Raw genomic sequence first — 18,244 nt, forward strand, 5'->3', positions numbered from 1 at the left:
ACAGCACCGTAGACACCTCATACACCGGCCGTGTTAATATTTCTCGGGAAAACGTCGAAGAAAACCGGAACAAACTTGTGTCTGAAATCGAGTCTTCGTTAAACAAAGTCTCGAACTGGGGTCGGCTAAACCTAGTCCATTTCAACCCCAAAAAGACGCAAGTTTGCGCGTTAACTGCTAAAAAAACACCATTTGTCGTATCTCCACGATTCGAGAACATTCCGTTAGCCGCCACAGCTAGTATCGGAATACTTGGCGTCGATGTTTCGAGCCTCGTTCAGTTCCGCGGTCAATTGGAAGGCAAAGCCAAATTGGCATCAAAAAAGCTCGGTGTGCTCAGCAAGGCAAGACAGTATTTCACGTCGGCTCATCGTCTAAGACTATACAAGGCGCAAATTCGGCCTCACATGGAATACTGCGCTCACCTCTGGGCGGGTGCTCCCCAGTACCAGCTCCTTCCATTCGACCGTATCCAACGTAGAGCGGCTCGAATTATCGACGATCAAGCCCTCTCCGATCTGCTTGATCCTTTGGCTTTGCGTAGAGATGTTGGATCGCTCTGCATCTTCTACAGAATTTATCACGGGGAATGTTCCGAGGAATTGTTCGGATTAATCCCGGCTGCTGAATTTCACCTTCGGACATCTCGTCAAAATTCCAAATATCACCCGCACCACCTAGATGTCCGAAAATCCACAACAGCGCGATTTTTAAGACACTTTCTGCCTCGCACAACCACTCTGTGGAACCAGCTTTCGCCGGCGGTTTTTCCGAACCGATACGACTTAGGAACCTTCAAGAAAAGAGCGTACTCTTTCCTGAAAGGCCGGCAACGCACCTGCAAGCCCCCCGGTGTTGCAGATGTCCATGGGCGGTGGTAGTCACTTTCCATCAGGTGAGCCTCCTGCTCGTTTGCCACCTCTAACATAAAAAAAAAAAAAAAAAAAAAAAAATTCTAAGTATTTTATAATATCTTGAAGTGAGACAGCCGTAGGTCTTGATATTTTCACTATTTGATGGATGTCGTCTTCCACTGCATTCACAAAGGGTTTCTCCAAGTGACACAATCTAGACAAACTATCTGCAATGTTCTCTTTTCCTGGTTTATAGACTACCTTAAAATCATACGTCTGAAGTCGCAAAACCCAACACTCTATTCTGGCGCACGGCTTAGACTTGGGTCCAAAGATGACTTCGAGTGGCTTGTGGTCTGTTACAAGCTCAAAATATTTCCCGTATAGAAAAACGTGGAAATGTTCTACTGCCCATACCAGTGCTAGGGCTTCTTTTTCCGTTTGGCAATACCTCCTTTCACAATCGGTCAATGTCTTGTGCCCATACGCAATGATACGTGGACCCCTTTCATCTGTTTGAACCAAAACGCTACCTAATGCTACAGGACTTGCGTCTGCTATTACTAGTGTCCTGTCCTTCACATCATAGTAACCAAGAGTAGGAATGTTGGATAGGGCTAACTTCAATTCGTTAAACGCAGTCTCTTGTTTGGTTCTCCAGCTCTTACCAATCTCCGCTGCTTTACCTTGATTGTTACGAAGCAACTCTTTTAGGGGTTCTGCCTTCGTGGCTAAATTGGGAATCCACTTTCCGACAAAGTTAATTAGACCTAAGAAGCTCTGAAGTTCACCTATGTTAATAGGTGCTCGAAATCCTTGAATACTCGATACATATTTCTGTAAGGGTTTGACTCCTTTTCCTGATAATTCATGACCCAGAAACTGTACCTTATTCTGTCTATATAAACATTTGTCGTTGCTCAATACCACATTATTTTCTTCTAGGACTTCTTTGACTTTTACCAATCTTCTATCATGTTCCTTTAAATCTTTCCCATATACTAATATATCATCAATAAAATTGATGGTTCCTTCACATCCTAAAAGGATCCTTTCCAAGATTTTCTGAAAGATTTCGGGTGCGCATGAGATACCAAACATTAAGCGTTTATACCTATAAAGCCCTTTTCCTGTGATAAACGTAGTAATGTGGCGGGAGTCTGGATGCAATTCCAGTTGGTGGAACGCGTCCTTAATATCCAGTTTACTGAAAAATTTTGCATCCTTTATTTTGGGTAACAGCTTATCCATAGTTGGTAATGGATGGTTTTCCCGTAAGATTGCGGTATTAGCTCGTCTCATATCGACACATAGTCGAATATCTCCACTCTCTTTTAATACCGGGACTATTGGGGACACCCATTTAGACGACCCATGAACTTCTTCAATTATATCTCTGTCTATTAATTCTTCAATTTTCTTATTCACTTTTTCCTCAAGTGGTATGGGGATTCTGCGAAGTGGTTGAGAAATTGGTTGTATTTTATCGTCAATTGAAATGTCAATTTGGATATTTTTGAACTTAGGGAAAGGTCTCTCGATCTCTATTTTATTTGTCTCTAATCCAATTTTGAGGAGTCCCATACTCATAGATGTCTGCTTGCCTAACAAATTCCTTGTTCCATCTTCTATAACATAGAAGGTTGCGGACTCTGACCTATTAGCTATTTTAACATCCGCAATAAAAGATTCCACTACCCTTAGAGGTTGACTGCTTCCGTACCCAAAAAACTTTTTGTTCGGATTTTTAATCATGTTTTCCATTTTTGCACTTTTAGCTTTCAAAGTTTGCAGCGTTTTGCTCGTAATTAAATTACATTTACACCCAGAATCCACCAGCATCTTTATTTTTATTCCTCCTACTTTACATTCTAACTCGCTATCTTCATCAATTCTAAATATATAATTTAAGTCCTCTGAAGTTTTATTTCTATTTCTTGTCTTATCATTCCTATGTTGTGATTTAAATCTCTTGTTTTCATAATTATTAGTATCATTTTCCCTTTTCAAATGTCTTTTGCTTCTACAAAACTGTCTGAAATGACCTATTAAGCCACATTTCAAGCAATCCTTGTTTCTAGCTGGGCATTTGCTATCTTGAGAGTTATGACTTTTTCCTCCACATCTTCCACAACTTTGATTGTCAATCCGAGTTTTGAATTTTTCTTTGTTCCTTGCCTTTAAATCCACCTTGTTAACGTCTACGCTTTTGTCCGTCCCACTAGCAAAGTCTTGTAGTTGTCGGTTAACTGCCTCAAGTGCATTTGCCTCAGCTATGGTGGTAGTAAGTGTTATTGAGTCTCCTGTTTGTAAAATCTTTTTTCTTAACTCTTTTGACGAACACTTTTCTGTTATTTGGTCTATTTGATCCTCTTTATCATTAAATTGGCACTTGTCTGCTTGTTGTCTAAGCCGAACTAGAAATTTCTCAAATTTTTCATTTGTGTCTTGGCTAATTAATCGAAATAGATGGCGTTCATATACTTTGCTTTGTTTCGGTGCAAAGTAGCTATCAAGTTTGTTTATTGCAGCCTGAAACACGTCTCCGTTATCTGTGGTGCTTGCTCCGGCGCTTCCAGCGCTCCCACCTTACTCCAACGGATGTAGTTTCTCCTTCGCAATCAAACTTTTCTAGCGTTAGTTGGGCCATATTAGCGTGGTATCTGAAATTAAACATTTTTCTTTTACGAAACAACATCAATTTAATGGTCAGCTATGCTGTTTTGTTTTTATCTCATCGATTTAACGATCAGCTATGCTGCTTTAAAACCACATCGATTTAACGATCAGCTATGCTGCTTTTATGACCTCATCGATTTATCGACCAGCTATGCTGCTTTTATGACCTCATCGATTTAACGACCAGCTATGCTGCTTTTATGACCTCATCGATTTAACGATCAGCTATGCTGCTTTTATGACCACATCGATTTAACGATCAGCTATGCTGCTTTCATGTTAGATATGACCTCATCGATTTAACGACCAGCTATGCTGCTCTAATGTCATATACATAAAATTATCGATTTTATGATCAGCCGTGTTGCTGTATTTTTTTTTTTTTTTTTCTTTTTTTTTATTTTTTTTTATGTGTACGTATTCACTTCTACAATTGTAAAATGTATATTAAAATTATGTAATAAAATATTGTAATATTTATATGTCGTGGATATACTACCCTAGTATTAAAGCAATATTTATTTTATTATCATGATAGTCCTATATAATAATAGTAGATAGTAGTTCATCACTTGCTAATCCGATTATTTTTTTTTTCAATAAACCGGAATTAATCTGTCGCTTGCACGTGTTATTCGTTGTGACTCATCGTAGTGCACTTTGTAGTAAACAACTTACACGGACGAGCGCAACAATGAATCTATTTCTCCGATAACCCAAATACAATACAACCAAATACATTCCGAAACGTTTATAAAATATTCACAGCTAGTAACAACTTAACAAACTTAACGATAAAAGCCATATTTTACAAAAAGTATCATGTGCGAACAGATAAGACCGTTGCTAATTTTGGCAATCCATAGCTTCCATATTATTATTATTATTATTATTTTTTTTTTTTTCTTTTATTATTTTTTTTTTTTTTTAGGTAAACATGTGGCAAGATAATTTAAAGAATAATTCCGTCAGTAAATTACAATTACTGAATTATTATTATTATTTTTTTTTTTTTTTCACTTGTTTTACTTCCTTCTTTTTCAAATACAATTTATTTTCATACTCACTGTTTTATCCTCGTCGCCAATGTAGCATTCGTCGATATTTGGCTCGCCTACGTACCACCACGTGCTACCGGTCCAACGGTCTGACACCGACTAACCCCCTTCTACCGGCCTGTACTTGTGACGTATACGCTCGAGACAAACAACACTATATTCACATATACTACAGTATTCTAATTTTTTGTGTCGTAATATCTTTTGTTGTACTAACATAGTTGTAATGTGTTTTTTGTAACTAACAAGTGGACTATTAATTGTCTTAAAAAAGCGAAATTATTATTATTATTATTATTATTATGTTTAACGGGGACGGCCACGCTTTCTTTTCCTTTGGGGATTCCAGTCCAAAGCTTGTTTGGGAATATGGTCGGGGTCGTGGTCGCTTTGGAGCGTATGGCCAATCCATCTCCATTAGCGACGTTTGATCTAACTGTCAATCGGGCTCTCATGGCATTTCTCCAACAGCTCTACGTTTGAGATGGTCTCGGGTCAGTAAAAACCGAGAATGCGACAGCGGTTGACGAAAACTTGGATTTGATGTGAGATATCCTTTGTAACCTTCCATGTTTCGCAACACGGATTTCACGTTGGACTCGAATATCTTAAATTTAATCCTTCAGTTGACTTTCCGCGATTGCCAAACAGGTCTCAGTTGCGTGAAGGTAGCTCGGGCTTTGGCTATCCGTGAAGCGATGTCCTCTTCACTTCCACCAGTCTCTGACACGAAGCTCCCGAGGTATGTAAATTTGTGGACGCGTTCCACTGCCTCTGTGCCAATCAGCAACGGTAAGCGATTCTTACCACTAGTTCTCATCTCCTGGGTTTTCCGGATGTTGATTTTAATCCCTGTTGACGACCTCCGTGGTCGAGTAGTGTGTACACCGGTTTTCATGGGTATGCTACTCTGAGGTCCCGGGTTCGATTCCCGGCCGAGTCGATATAGAAAAAGTTCATTAATTTTCTATGTTGTCTTGGGTCTGGGTGTTTGTGGTACCGTCGTTACTTCTGATTTTCCATAACACAAGTGCTTTAGCTACTTACATTGGGATCAGAGTAATGTATGTGATGTTGTCCAATATTTATTTATTTATTTATTTATTGATTACCAGATGCTAGACCACTTCAACGTATCAAAGGCTTTTTCGATTTCGGCAAAGGTTAGATAAACCTCCCTATGCCATTCTGATGCCTGTTTCAGTGATTCGTAGAGGAATGATCTGGTCCGTACATGAGCGGTTCCTCCGGAAACCTGCTCCTTGTGTAGAAGAGGCTCCACGGCCTTCGACAGTCTATCCAGGATGATCTTGCAGAAAACCTTAGCGGGAATCGAAGAGGTATTACGCTTATACCTCTCCAGTTATCGCATAGGCTTAGGGCCCCTATTCTTAGGAACAGTTATAAGGAGACCTTTGTTCCAATCGTCAGGAAGCTCTTCGACGGTCCAAAACCTTGCCATATAAGGCGTCAGAACATCGACGGAGGAGGATAAGTCGGCTTGTAGCATTTCCGCAGTTAACAGGTCGAGTCTTGGTGTTTTGCCTGATTTCAAAGAGCGGACTGCCGACGCAACTTCAGAAGCTGTCGGTAGTTCCGTGTTGATGTCGAGAAGCCGGGATGGTGGGGAACTTACTTGCAGTACGTCAGGTGTCGAAGTCGAAGCAGCTGACAAAGGATGACCTCTTCAAAGTGTTGACCCCAGCGTAGTAGCTGCCTTATCTGACGTCACAACGAACTGACAATCTTTGGCATTCAATGGTTTCTTCTTTGACTTGCTGTTACCTGCCAAGGTTTTGGTAGCTTTGTACAACTCCTTCAAGTTACCGGTGTTTGCAGCTTGTTGAGCACGATCAGAAATACCGTCAGCCCACTGCCTCCTATCTTTGCGGGTACTACAATATATTTCCTTGCGTTTCTGGCAGTGTCGCTCGACGTGGCGAACGCCTTCAACAGTCTTCCCTTCGAGGCGAGACGGGAGGCACTCCAATACTATGGAGTGCTGACCTATCTCAGGAGGCTGCTGGAGGCGTACCTCCAGGACAGAGAGATCCTCTGGGCGGGGGTCGATGGGAGGCTCGTCCGGCGTCGGGTGGGCTGCGGTGTTCCACAGGGGTCGGTTCTCGCCCCAATTCTGTGGAACAACGGTTTCGACTGGCTCCTGTCAGCTCTCGTCCTTCCCGTGATATGGGTGTTGTGCTACGCTGATGATACCCTCGTCACGGCGACTGGGCGGGACTTTCAGGAGGCGGCTCTCGCGACTCTCACCGTGGACCGCATGGGAATGCTGCACTTGAGGGTCTCCATATTCAAAACGGAGGCCCTCCTCTTCTACGGTCCACGGAAAAGCCCCCACGAAGGACGAGTATCACCGTCATCAAGGTGCGGGCCCAGATGAAGTATCTGGGCCTAATCCTGGACGGACGATGGAGCTTCGGGCTGCATTTTGTCCATCTCGGCCCGAGGTTCATAAACACCGCCACCGCTCTCGGTCGCCTCCTTCCGAATGTGGGGGGCCGGGGTCACTATGCCGGCGTCTCATTTCCGGCGTAGTGAGGTCGATGGCACTGTATGGTGCCCTGATCTAGGTGAACGCCCTCACCGCTGATAATCGGACCCTGCTGCGAAAGCCGCAGACATTCATAGCGGTGAGAGGCATCAGAGGGTACCGTACGGTGTCGTGGACTGCGGCGACACTTCTCGCGGGCGATCCGTGGGAACTCTAGGCGGAGGTGCTCGCGGAAGTGTACCGGTTCTGGGTCGAAGCGAGGGACCACGGCGACCGTCCAGGGTCGGCAGATGTTGGGCGGATCACGGCTCTAGCCCAGCAAGCCCTGATCAGCCGATGGCAGGAGGATCTGGGTCACCCACGGCGGGCCTGGCGACAGTGGAGGCGATTCGTCCCCACTTGAGTCGCTGGGTCGAGAGGAAGAAAGGCACACTCACCTTCAGAATGACACAGGTACTTACCGGACACGGATGCTTCGGTAAGTATCTGCACGGAATAGCACGGCGGGAGGTGTCACCCTCTTGCCACGAGTGTGGTGCGCCAGTTGACACGGCGCACCACACCCTGAGTGAGTGTGTTGCGTGGGGGCCCCAGAGGCACTCCCTGGCGGCGACTATGGGCGGAGACCTCTCGCTGCCGAGCATCGTCAACGAAATGCTCGGTAGTGAGATGTGCTGGTCGGAGATACGCTCCTTCTCTGACAACGTAACTTCGCAGAAGGATGCCGCGGAGCGGGAGCGGGAAGAGGATGCCGCTGCAGACCCGCTCCGCCGAATACGACCGAATTTTCTACATCTTTATTTTTTTATGTCTTTTACGTATTTCATGTTTTATGGTAGCTTATAGTTGGTTTTCCCACTTTCAGAATTAAAAGGTCAGGAGAGTTGCTTCGCTTTGCTAAAAAAATAACAATATTCAACAATAAATCAGGGCCTTTGATTCAAGGAATGTATACCTTTTGCTCAAAATTATTTTAACCGAAACTGTAAAAACTAATAATTACAAAGTTTATAAATTTTCATTCCTCGTTTATTCTGACAATTTTCGTAATTAACAAAATAAACAATTACAAAGACAACAGACAGACAGATTTCTTAAACATTAAAAAAAAAAAAATTGCGTGGCCTTGGAATTTCACACAGTTATAAGAAAGTAAGAAGAAAGAAAAGAAAGAAAAAACATTTATTGACATACACACATATAAAGAAAAAAAAAATATACAAAAATGGATATAAAAACAACAGAAACAAAGAAAGAAAAAATAATTAAATATAATGAATATGACACTTGTGTGCAGTCAAAAGGAGACAGCTCAGGCTATGAGGGATTTTTATCCTTCTGCTGATTTTCAGCTGTCTCCCTTGTAATAATTAATTAAAATATTCAACAAATAAATATACCCATTTTGAGTCAAGTAAGTAACCACAAACTTGACAAAAAAACAAGCACAGTATGAACACTGGTATTCAAAATATAATAACAATATTACTTATAAAAAGCAATTCTATCAAAACATCGCTGCCTATCGATAGTCCAAAACTATCGATATTATCGATAGTAGTAGTGTATACTGAACACAAGGATTGCAGCTTACAAAATAAGCATGCACAGCAAAGATATTGTTAAGAACTATCTGAGGACTATGTTAAAATCTTCAACTTTGCTTCCAGCTAATTTTCAAGCAAAGTGAGACAGTAATCACGCCAAAGGAGAAGACAGATGCTGTCCACAACCATGGAAGCCTTGTTAGATTTAGGTTGACAACGTGTAAAACCTGTTGGGCCTTCTGCTGACTTTCCATCCGGATAGCTGTCAGGTTATAGTCCATTCCCCTCTGGGCTCGTCGAAACACTGTCTCGTTCGGAGTACAGTGCCGGTTGCACGGTACTCACGACCTCGTTTCGTAGGCTGCCGCCGCGTGGGGCACTACAAGTCAGCAGATTGGAATGAGATTTTTTTTTTATGGCACTGGTTGGCGGACGAGCATATGGGCCACCTGATGGTAAGTGGTCACCACCGCCCATAGACAAAGGCGCTGTAAGAAATATTAACCATTCCTTACATCACCTATGCGCCACCAACCTTGGGAACTAAGATGTTATGTCCCTTGTGCCTGTGATTACACTGGCTCACTCACCCTTCTAACCGGGACACAACAATACAGTGTACTGTTATTTGGCGGTAGAATATCTGATGAGTGGGTGGTACCTACCCAGACGGGCTTGCACAAAGCCCTACCACCAAGTAAAGCGGTCCTTTTTTTTTTTTATGTCGTAGGTGGCAAACGAGCAGGAGGCTCACCTGATGGAAAGTGACTACCACCGCCCATGGACATCTGCAACACCGGGGGGCTTGCAGGTGCGTTGCCGGCCTTTCAGGAAAGAGTACGCTCTTTTCTTGAAGGTTCCCAAGTCGTATTGGTTCGGAAAAACCGTCGGCGAAAGCTGGTTCCACAGAGTGGTTGTGCGAGAAAGTGTCTTAAAAATCGCGCTGTTGTGGATTTTCGGACATCTAGGTGGTGCGGGTGATATTTGGAATTTTGACGAGATGTCCGAAGGTGAAATTCAGCAGCCGGGATTAATCCGAACAATTCCTCGGAACATTCCCCGTGATTAATTCTGTAGAAGATGCAGAGCGATCCAACATCTCTACGCAAAGCCAAAGGATCAAGCAGATCGGAAAGGGCTTGATCGTCGATAATTCGAGCCGCTCTACGTTGGATACGGTCAAATGGAAGGAGCTGGTACTGGGGAGCACCCGCCCAGAGGTGAGAGCAGTATTCCATGTGAGGCCGAATTTGCGCCTTGTATAGTCTTAGACGATGGGCCGACGTGAAATACTGTCTTGCCTTGCTGAGCACACCGAGCTTTTTTGACGCCAATATGGCTTTGCCTTCCAATTGACCGCGGAACTGAACGAGGCTCGAAACATCGACGCCAAGTATTCCGATACTAGCTGTGGCGGCTAACGGAATGTTCTCGAATCGTGGAGATACGACAAATGGTGTTTTTTTAGCAGTTAACGCGCAAACTTGCGTCTTTTTGGGGTTGAAATGGACTAAGTTTAGCCGACCCCAGTTCGAGACTTTGTTTAACGAAGACTCGATTTCAGACACAAGTTTGTTCCGGTTTTCTTCGACGTTTTCCCGAGAAATATTAACACGGCCGGTGTATGAGGTGTCTACGGTGCTGTCGTCTGCATAGCAGTGAATGTTACTGATTTGCAACAAGTCATTGATATGCAGGAGAAACAGAGTGGGTGATAGAACGCAGCATTGTGGAACACCAGCATTGACGAATTTTAAGTCGGAGCATGCACCATCGACAACGACCTTGATGCTCCGATCTGCCAATAAACTGGTAATCCAATTGAGTAATTTCCCGGGAAGCCCATAGGAAGGAAGCTTCGAAAGAAGCGCTTTGTGCCACACGCGATCGAAGGCCTTGGCTATGTCCAGACTGGCTGCTAATGCCTCCCCCTTGCTCTCAACTGCTTCCGGTTCCGGTGATCTTTTAGTTTAGGCCCACCTATGAGTAAGGTAAACTAGAAGATCACCGGCTGAGCGACCCCGACGGAAACCGTACTGGCGGTCGCTAATCAGCTGGTACTCCTCTAGGTACCGCAGGAGCTGGCAGTTTATAATGGACTCCATTACCTTGGAGAACAAGGAGGTGATGGCTATAGGCCTATAATTGGACGGGTCTGAGCGGTTGCCCTTTTTAGGGATCGGATGCACCAAAGCAGTCTTCCAGGAGTTCGGGACGACGCCTAATGCGTAGGATTGCCGGAAAAGACGCGTTAAAACCGGCGCCAACTCGGGAGCACAAGTCCGTAGCACGATTGGAGGGATGCCATCGGGTCCACTCGACTTATGAATATCCAAGGAAAGAAGTGCTATACGAACTGCACTTTGCCGGAATTTAACCTCCGGCATCGTGGTATCACACCGCGGGATTATTGGTGGTGACTTTCCTCGGTCATCCAGAGTCGAGTTCGCCGCGAAGAGAGAGCCTAAAAGATCAGCTTTCTCCTTCGCTGTATGGGCCAATGACTCACCGTCCTTGTGCAGAGATGGTAAGGAAGGCTGACAGAAATTCCCTAAGACAGCCTTGGCGAGAGACCAGAACGCACGTGTTCCTGAAGGGAGGCGCACCAGTCTCTCGCCAATTCTGCCAATGTACTCCGTCTTCGCCTTAGCAATCACGTTTTTGAAGGACTTAGAGGCATAGTTATATTCCTTTCTGAATGCGCTGGTATTTAGATCACGAGACACCGATGCGCCAGCCCAGTCTTGATAGCGTTCCCATTTTCGGCGTGAAGCCGTTTTGCAGAAACGACGGGCTGCGAGCGATGCATACTGGCCGTCTCGATCCCACTATTATATCCAGTTTGTGACGCGCGAAAGTGGGCGGAGCCAACGGACCGTGGAGCACCAGTCGACCCACGGCTGCCACAGTAGACCGCTATTGCTTCCCCGCGTCGAATCTGTGTCCGCTTTTATCGTGCCCGCTTAATACGCTTTTATTTCGCCTTATAGTATTTCTTTAAACTTTCTTACGCTTTCAATATCTTCTCTTCTATTTTTTTCGTGTACCAGCTTACTGTTCTTATTTCTTATTCGCGACTTTCTTTCTCTGTTCTTATTGTTAAACTTGAAGAATATATAATAATTATATAGCTTGTTGAGAGTTTTTGTTGAGAGTCTTTTGGCCGGAAGACCCAGATATTTGGTTTGCTCAGGTAGAAGCGCAATTTGAGACCTCGGGTACTAAAGCCGATTCAACAAAATTTTATACCGTTGTGCAGCAGCTAGATCAAAGAATTGCGCGTGAGGTTAGGGACGTGATTACTAGTCCGCCCAGCGTTGGGAAGTACGATAAATTAAAAAACGAACTTATTAAACGATTATCTACGTCGCGCGACCACCGGATGCGGCAATTGTTGACCCATGAAAAGTTTGGAGACCGGAAGCCTTCACAATTTCTCCGCCATTTGCGTTCATTAGCTGGTGACCAGGTGAATGATGATTTCTTAAGAAGCCTGTGGGCTAGCCGTTTGCCCTCGCATATTCAAGCGATAATAGCTTCTCAGACAAGCTCAGACTAGATGGATCTTTCATATGAAATAAATAAATAAGGGGCTTATGATCCGTGATAATTTTAAAGGTTCGGCCGTACAAATAAGGTCTAAATGCTTTACTGCCCAAACAATTGCTAATAATTATTTTTCTATTGTAGGATATTGTCTCTCAGCCTTGTTAAGAGTCCTACTGGCAAAAGCGACAGGTCGTCCGTCTGAATTAGATAAAATAGCTCCTATCGCGTGACCCGACGCATCTGTTTGAACTATAAATTGATTTTTATCGGATAAATCGGGATATTGAAGAACTGGTGGGGACATAATACATTTTCTTAAAGTTTCAAATGATTCTTGACAATTTTTATTCCAATTAAATTTTACATTTTTACGACATAATAAATTTAAAGGATATGCTATTTCTGCAAAGTTAGGTATAAATTTTCTATAATAATTTGCTAACGCTACAAATCTCCGAGTGTCGTCAACATTTTGAGGAACTGGATAATTGCTAATTATACTATTTTTTTCTGGATCTGGTAGAACTCCTTCGTTTGACACAATGTGCCCTAAATAAAGTAACTGTTTTTTAAGAAAATCGCACTTTAATGGATTTAATTTTAACTTAAATTTACGAATTCTTTCAAAGACTTCAATTAAATTTTTGTTATATATTATATATATATATCCTCCTGCCCTTATCCCAATTTTACTTGGGGTCGGCGCAGCATGTCTTCTTCTTCCATACTTCTCTGTCGGACGTCATCTCACTAGTAACATTCTTTCTAACCATATCGTCTTTCACGCAATCCATCCATCGTTTCTTGGGTCTTCCCCTACCTCTATATCCATCCACATCCATTTTCAAAACCTTTCTCACAACATGGTCCTCATTCCTCCGCATAACATGCCCATACCAAGACAGCCGGTTTCCAGATAGCTTCTCGGTTACCGGTGCCACTTTCAAACTTCCTCTTATGTACTCATTCCTTACTCTATCCAATCGCGTAACACCACACATTCCTCTCAGCATTCTCATCTCCGCCACATGCAATTGTCTCTCAGTCATCCCTTTTATAGCCCAACACTCTGATCCATATAGAACAGCAGGTCTGACCATGGTCTTATAGATCTTCCCCTTAAGTTTAAGGGAAATACGAGGGTCACAAATTGTTCCCGTAACCTGCCGCCATTTCATCCACCCTGTGTTAATCCTGTGCTTCACCGTTCGATCTATTTCGCCATCGCCTTGAATGAGTGAACCGAGATACCGGAAGTCGGAGCAGACTGGAAGGGCCACGCCATCAAGCGCTATGGCTTCAGGACCGGAGAGACCGCCGAAATCACAGAACATATATTCAGTCTTCGTTCTACTGATTTTCAAGCCAACATTCTCCAGTTTCTGTTGCCAATCTTCCAATCTGCTCTGGATCTCAGGTCCATCTTCACTAACCAGTACAATGTCGTCGGCAAAAAGCATGCACCAGGGTGCCTCCTCCTGTATGTCCGCCGTTAGTGCGTCCATAATTAGCAGGAAGAGGTAAGGACTTAGAGCCGACCCTTGGTGCAACCCTACAGCCACACTGAACTGGTCGGTGTTGCCGGCAGACGATCGGACGTAGGTACAGGATCCCCTGTACATAGCACGGACTTACTCCACATACTTCCCAGGCAAACCTTTCTCTTTCAATGCCCACCATAACACTTCACGAGGCACCCTATCATAGGCTTTCTCGAGATCAATGAACACCATGTGCAGGTTCTTGTGAGCACGTCTGTACTTCTCGCACAATTTGCGGAGTGCAAAAATAGCGTCCATTGTCCCTCGACCTGACATAAACCCAAACTGATTTTGGGTAATTTCACTTTCTTCTCGCAATCTTCTCTCTATTACCTTCTCCCATACTTTCATAGTATGTGACATGAGCTTTATCCCTCTATAGTTGTTGCAATCCTGTACATCGCCTTTATTTTTGAAGATGGGCACTAGCGAACTATTGCACCATTCTTGAGGGATGGTTTCTTCATGCAACAACTTATTGAAGAATAAAGTCAACCACATACATCCGTCAGTCTTTAACACCTTCCATACTTCAACTGGTATGTCATCTGGACCCAAAGCCTTCCCATTTTTCATGCTTTTGACTGCTGTAATTATCTCTTCCATACTTATTTCTCTTACTAATCCCTTATTTACTTGTGCCTCTTGGAGAATACCATTCCAGTCATTCTCTTTATTCATAAGCTTTTCAAAATAAATCTTCGATCGCTCTTTTATTTCCTCATCTCTACATAACACCTTACCCGCCTCATCTTTCATGCATTTGATATGTGTTATATCTCTCGATCGTCTTTCTCTCTCTTTCGTAATTCGGTAGAGTTCCTTCTGGCCTCTAGGGCTGTTCAGTGAGTTGTACAACTTCTCTTGTGCCTTGGCTCTGGCCACTGCTACCGCCTTCTTTGCTCTCCTCTTAAATTCCTTGTAAACTTCCTTTTTTTCATCTTTTAAACTTGTATTCACATTTTTTACAACCTGCCATTCTTTAAATGCCACTTTCTTCTCTCTCAGTACATTTTGCACTTCTTCATTCCACCACCATGTATCCCTATCTATTAGACCTTTTCCTTTCGACTCTCCAAACACGTCTTTTGCGACCTTCCTTATGTGCCTGGCCATCTCATTCCAACATTCATCTACCAATTTCTCTTCCATCTCATTCATTTCTATCATTTTCTCCACTATATGGTTCCTAAATCTACTAGCACATTCATTATTCTCTAGCATACGCCATCTTGTCTTTGGAGGGGGCCGTGTTTGGCTGTTTCTGTTTCTGGGGGAGACACTTAATTTAACCTCCATTACCACAAGCCTATGTTGGGCGACTAATGCTTCGCCTGGCAGCACTTTACAGTTTTTGACACAGCATAGACTCCTCCGCCTCACTAGGAAGTAGTCTATCTGTGTCGCGTGGTGGCCACTCTTGTAGGTTATTAGGTGTTCCTCTTTTTTCTTAAACCACGTGTTTGTTATAGCCAGGTCGAAGGCACAGGCAGCTTGTAAAAGTGCCTCGCCATCAGCATTCCGATTTCCTAATCCCCACCCACCATGCACTCTCTCATATCCATCACTCTCTCTTCCTACATGGCCATTAAAGTCACCACCCACGTAGACTTCCTCGCTATCCTGTAAATTCATCAGCAGGCAATCAAAGTCCTCCCAAAACTTTTCTTTCACGCTCTCCTCACAGCCTGACTGTGGCGCATACACACTTACTAAATTCAGTGTCATGCCGTCCACAATCAGTTTAATCGCTATCAGTCTATCATTCACTCTTTTTACATCCACCACACATTCTTTCAACCTACTATCTAAAACTATACCCACACCATTTCTCTTGCCATCACTTCCACAATAGAATAATTTATATCCTTCTCCTATTTCCCTAGCCCTTGCACCCTTCCACTTTGTCTCTTGCAGGCACGCTGCATTTATCCGTCGCCTTTTTAAAACATCTGCTAGCTCTCTTCCTCTTCCAGACATCGTTCCTACATTCCAACTTGCACACCTCAATCTTAACTCTCTCACACTTCGAGCTCGCTTCTTACGTCGCACCCGCCCGTTCCGGTGCGACAACCCTTGTCCATTTCCCACAGGAGCCGGGTGCTGCCCCTGCGCGTCGCCTGTGGGGTACGCCCTAACCCTATCACTCGTATGGTTTTTACTGTCCATGCTGCTAAGAGTTTTGGCTTAAATATTACGGTCGGCCGCCTGCCTGACACCAACCCTCCTTGGGAATGCTGTCGTGGTGGTTTACCCGCCACCGTGCGGGTAGCCCAAAGTGCAAGTGATATGCAGTGGGCCTTAAATACCCTTAGTCGCCTCTTACGACACCCACGGGTAGAGTTGGGGAGGTCCTATTCTAATCCGGGACCATCACGGACTGTTATGGTCTTCTAAATTTCTTCCCATAATGATAAGATCGTCAAGGTAACATAGACATTTATCATATGTGAGTCCTGCCATTGCCATGGTCATCATGCGAGAAAAAGAACTAGGGCTAGTTTTGAGTCCCATGGGCATTCTAGTCATTTGATATTGACCAGAACAAAATGCGGTGTACTGTCTACTGGACTTTTCTAGTTCTACATTATAAAATCCTTGATTTAAATCTAGATGAGAAAAATAAATGCACCCTGATAATGAGTCTAGAATTTCAGTTATATTTGGAAGAGGGAACTTATCCCCTACAATGCAGTTATTGAGTTTTCGGTAATCTATGACTAATCGCCATTTCTTTTCTCCATCTGAGCGTTTGGGTACCAAAAGGACCGGACTACTCCATTCACTATTGCATGGCTCTATAATACCTTCTTCAAGTAAATTACTAATTTGTTTATTAATTTCTCCCTTTTGTGAATGTGTGAGTCGATAAGGCTTGGAGTATACTGGTGCTGTATTAGGTTTTAACGTAATAGAATGCTTATACAATGAAATTGTAGTTAATTTATCCCCTTGAATATAGAAAATATCGTTATATTTAGCACATATGGATAAGATACTACTTTTTTCCTCTTTATTTAAATGATCTAGTTTTAAAATAGACAATAATGTTCTTACTCTTTCTGAACTGCCTGAAGTTTTAGTAGAGTTTTCAAAAGAACAAACATCAAAATCACTAGCCGAAAAAATAACAGGTTTAAAGTCATCATATTTTATTTGTAAATCTTGTTCAGTAGTATTCAAGATACGTATAGGTATTTGTCCATCTCTAGGTTTAACAAGAGTACTAGCAATAAAAATTCCGTTTTGTATTTCAGATGCATTGACAACACATTCTTCAGTCATATTAGTGTAAATAAAATGTATGGACTCAGATCGCGCTGGTATATTTAACATGTTATTACCCACCTTTATAGGAATATCCATCTTAACACCTAGGTTCCATAATGTTAAAGTATAAGTATTAAAGTTCAATATCGCGTCATATTTAATAAAAAAATCATGTCCCAGTATGCCACTAGCCATACAAGGCAATGTATCAAATACATAGATCTAGATAAACATATCCAATAGCGTTGATTTTGCCACCAAGACCGCTGACTACGAGATTCTCTTTATGGAGTGGAATGTTTTGATCAATTATTTGTTTATACTTTACGGCGGATATTGAAGCGCCAGTGTCGAGTAACAAGTTATATGAATGATTGTTAATTGAAGTTATTGTTATATGACAAGTATTATTGCAAGATAATATTAAATTTTTAGTCACGTAAAAATTCATCAGGGTTATCAAAATTAGGGTTTTTATTATCCGATTTTGTCAAAATATGCATGGTTTGCGGTTTACCAGACGTTTGGTTCCTGTTATAATAATGATTATTATTAAAAGACTTACCTCTATTGCTATGTGGTCTCGAAGTCCTTTGGAAATTACCTCGTCGCGACGCTTGTCCCGCGTTTCGTCCTCTGGGAGAATTTTGTGCCTGGTAATGAAAATTCATACCTCGTCCACGCCAATTTCCAGATTGTCCAGCATTAAAATTTCTACGACCTCTGTAATTATAATATTGATTGTAATTTTTGTAATTATTATGGCGCATAGTTAAAATATCTCCGGATTGAGCAGATGAGGAGTCCTCGTCCAGGGCGGCCTGTACCGCATCATTCAAGGATGAGTAGTTTCTAGCTGTGACAATAGTTCCGATACGACGATTTCTAAGTCCGTCGGCAAAATTTTAATAGCTTGTTTCTCATTTCTGGGTTTTAAAACTTTATAATCAGATTCATTTCCGTCAGACTGAGAAATCGTTAAGTCCACAAACATATTTGTTATTTGCCTACCATACTCTTCAATTGAGAGGTTATTTTGCTTAAAATTGTTAAGCTTTGCCTGGATAGCGGGCGCTGACTTTTTAGGTAGTAAATTTGACCTTATAGCCTTAATTAAGCTATCGATACTATCATAATTACTTTCTAATTTTAATTTTGCATTTTGTGAAAGACGGTTTTTAAGTACAAAATGAATTAATTTTTTCTGGGAATCAGAATCGAGTTCTAGCGTGTAATA

At 42.7% G+C, this 18,244-nt stretch overlaps 1 protein-coding gene across 1 annotated transcript; it reads right to left on the bottom strand.

The window, feature by feature from the left end:
* Positions 1 to 13,827: 13,827 nt before the first annotated feature.
* LOC113402259 (uncharacterized) lies at positions 13,828 to 15,906 on the bottom strand. The gene has a single exon (XM_026642454.2). The coding sequence runs from the start codon at positions 15,904 to 15,906 to the stop codon at positions 13,828 to 13,830; it is 2,079 nt and encodes a 692-aa protein (XP_026498239.2).
* Positions 15,907 to 18,244: the final 2,338 nt, after the last annotated feature.

The sequence above is a fragment of the Vanessa tameamea genome, chromosome W (genome assembly GCF_037043105.1).
Source record: "Vanessa tameamea isolate UH-Manoa-2023 chromosome W, ilVanTame1 primary haplotype, whole genome shotgun sequence".
In the NCBI taxonomy this organism is placed as follows: domain Eukaryota; kingdom Metazoa; phylum Arthropoda; class Insecta; order Lepidoptera; family Nymphalidae; genus Vanessa; species Vanessa tameamea.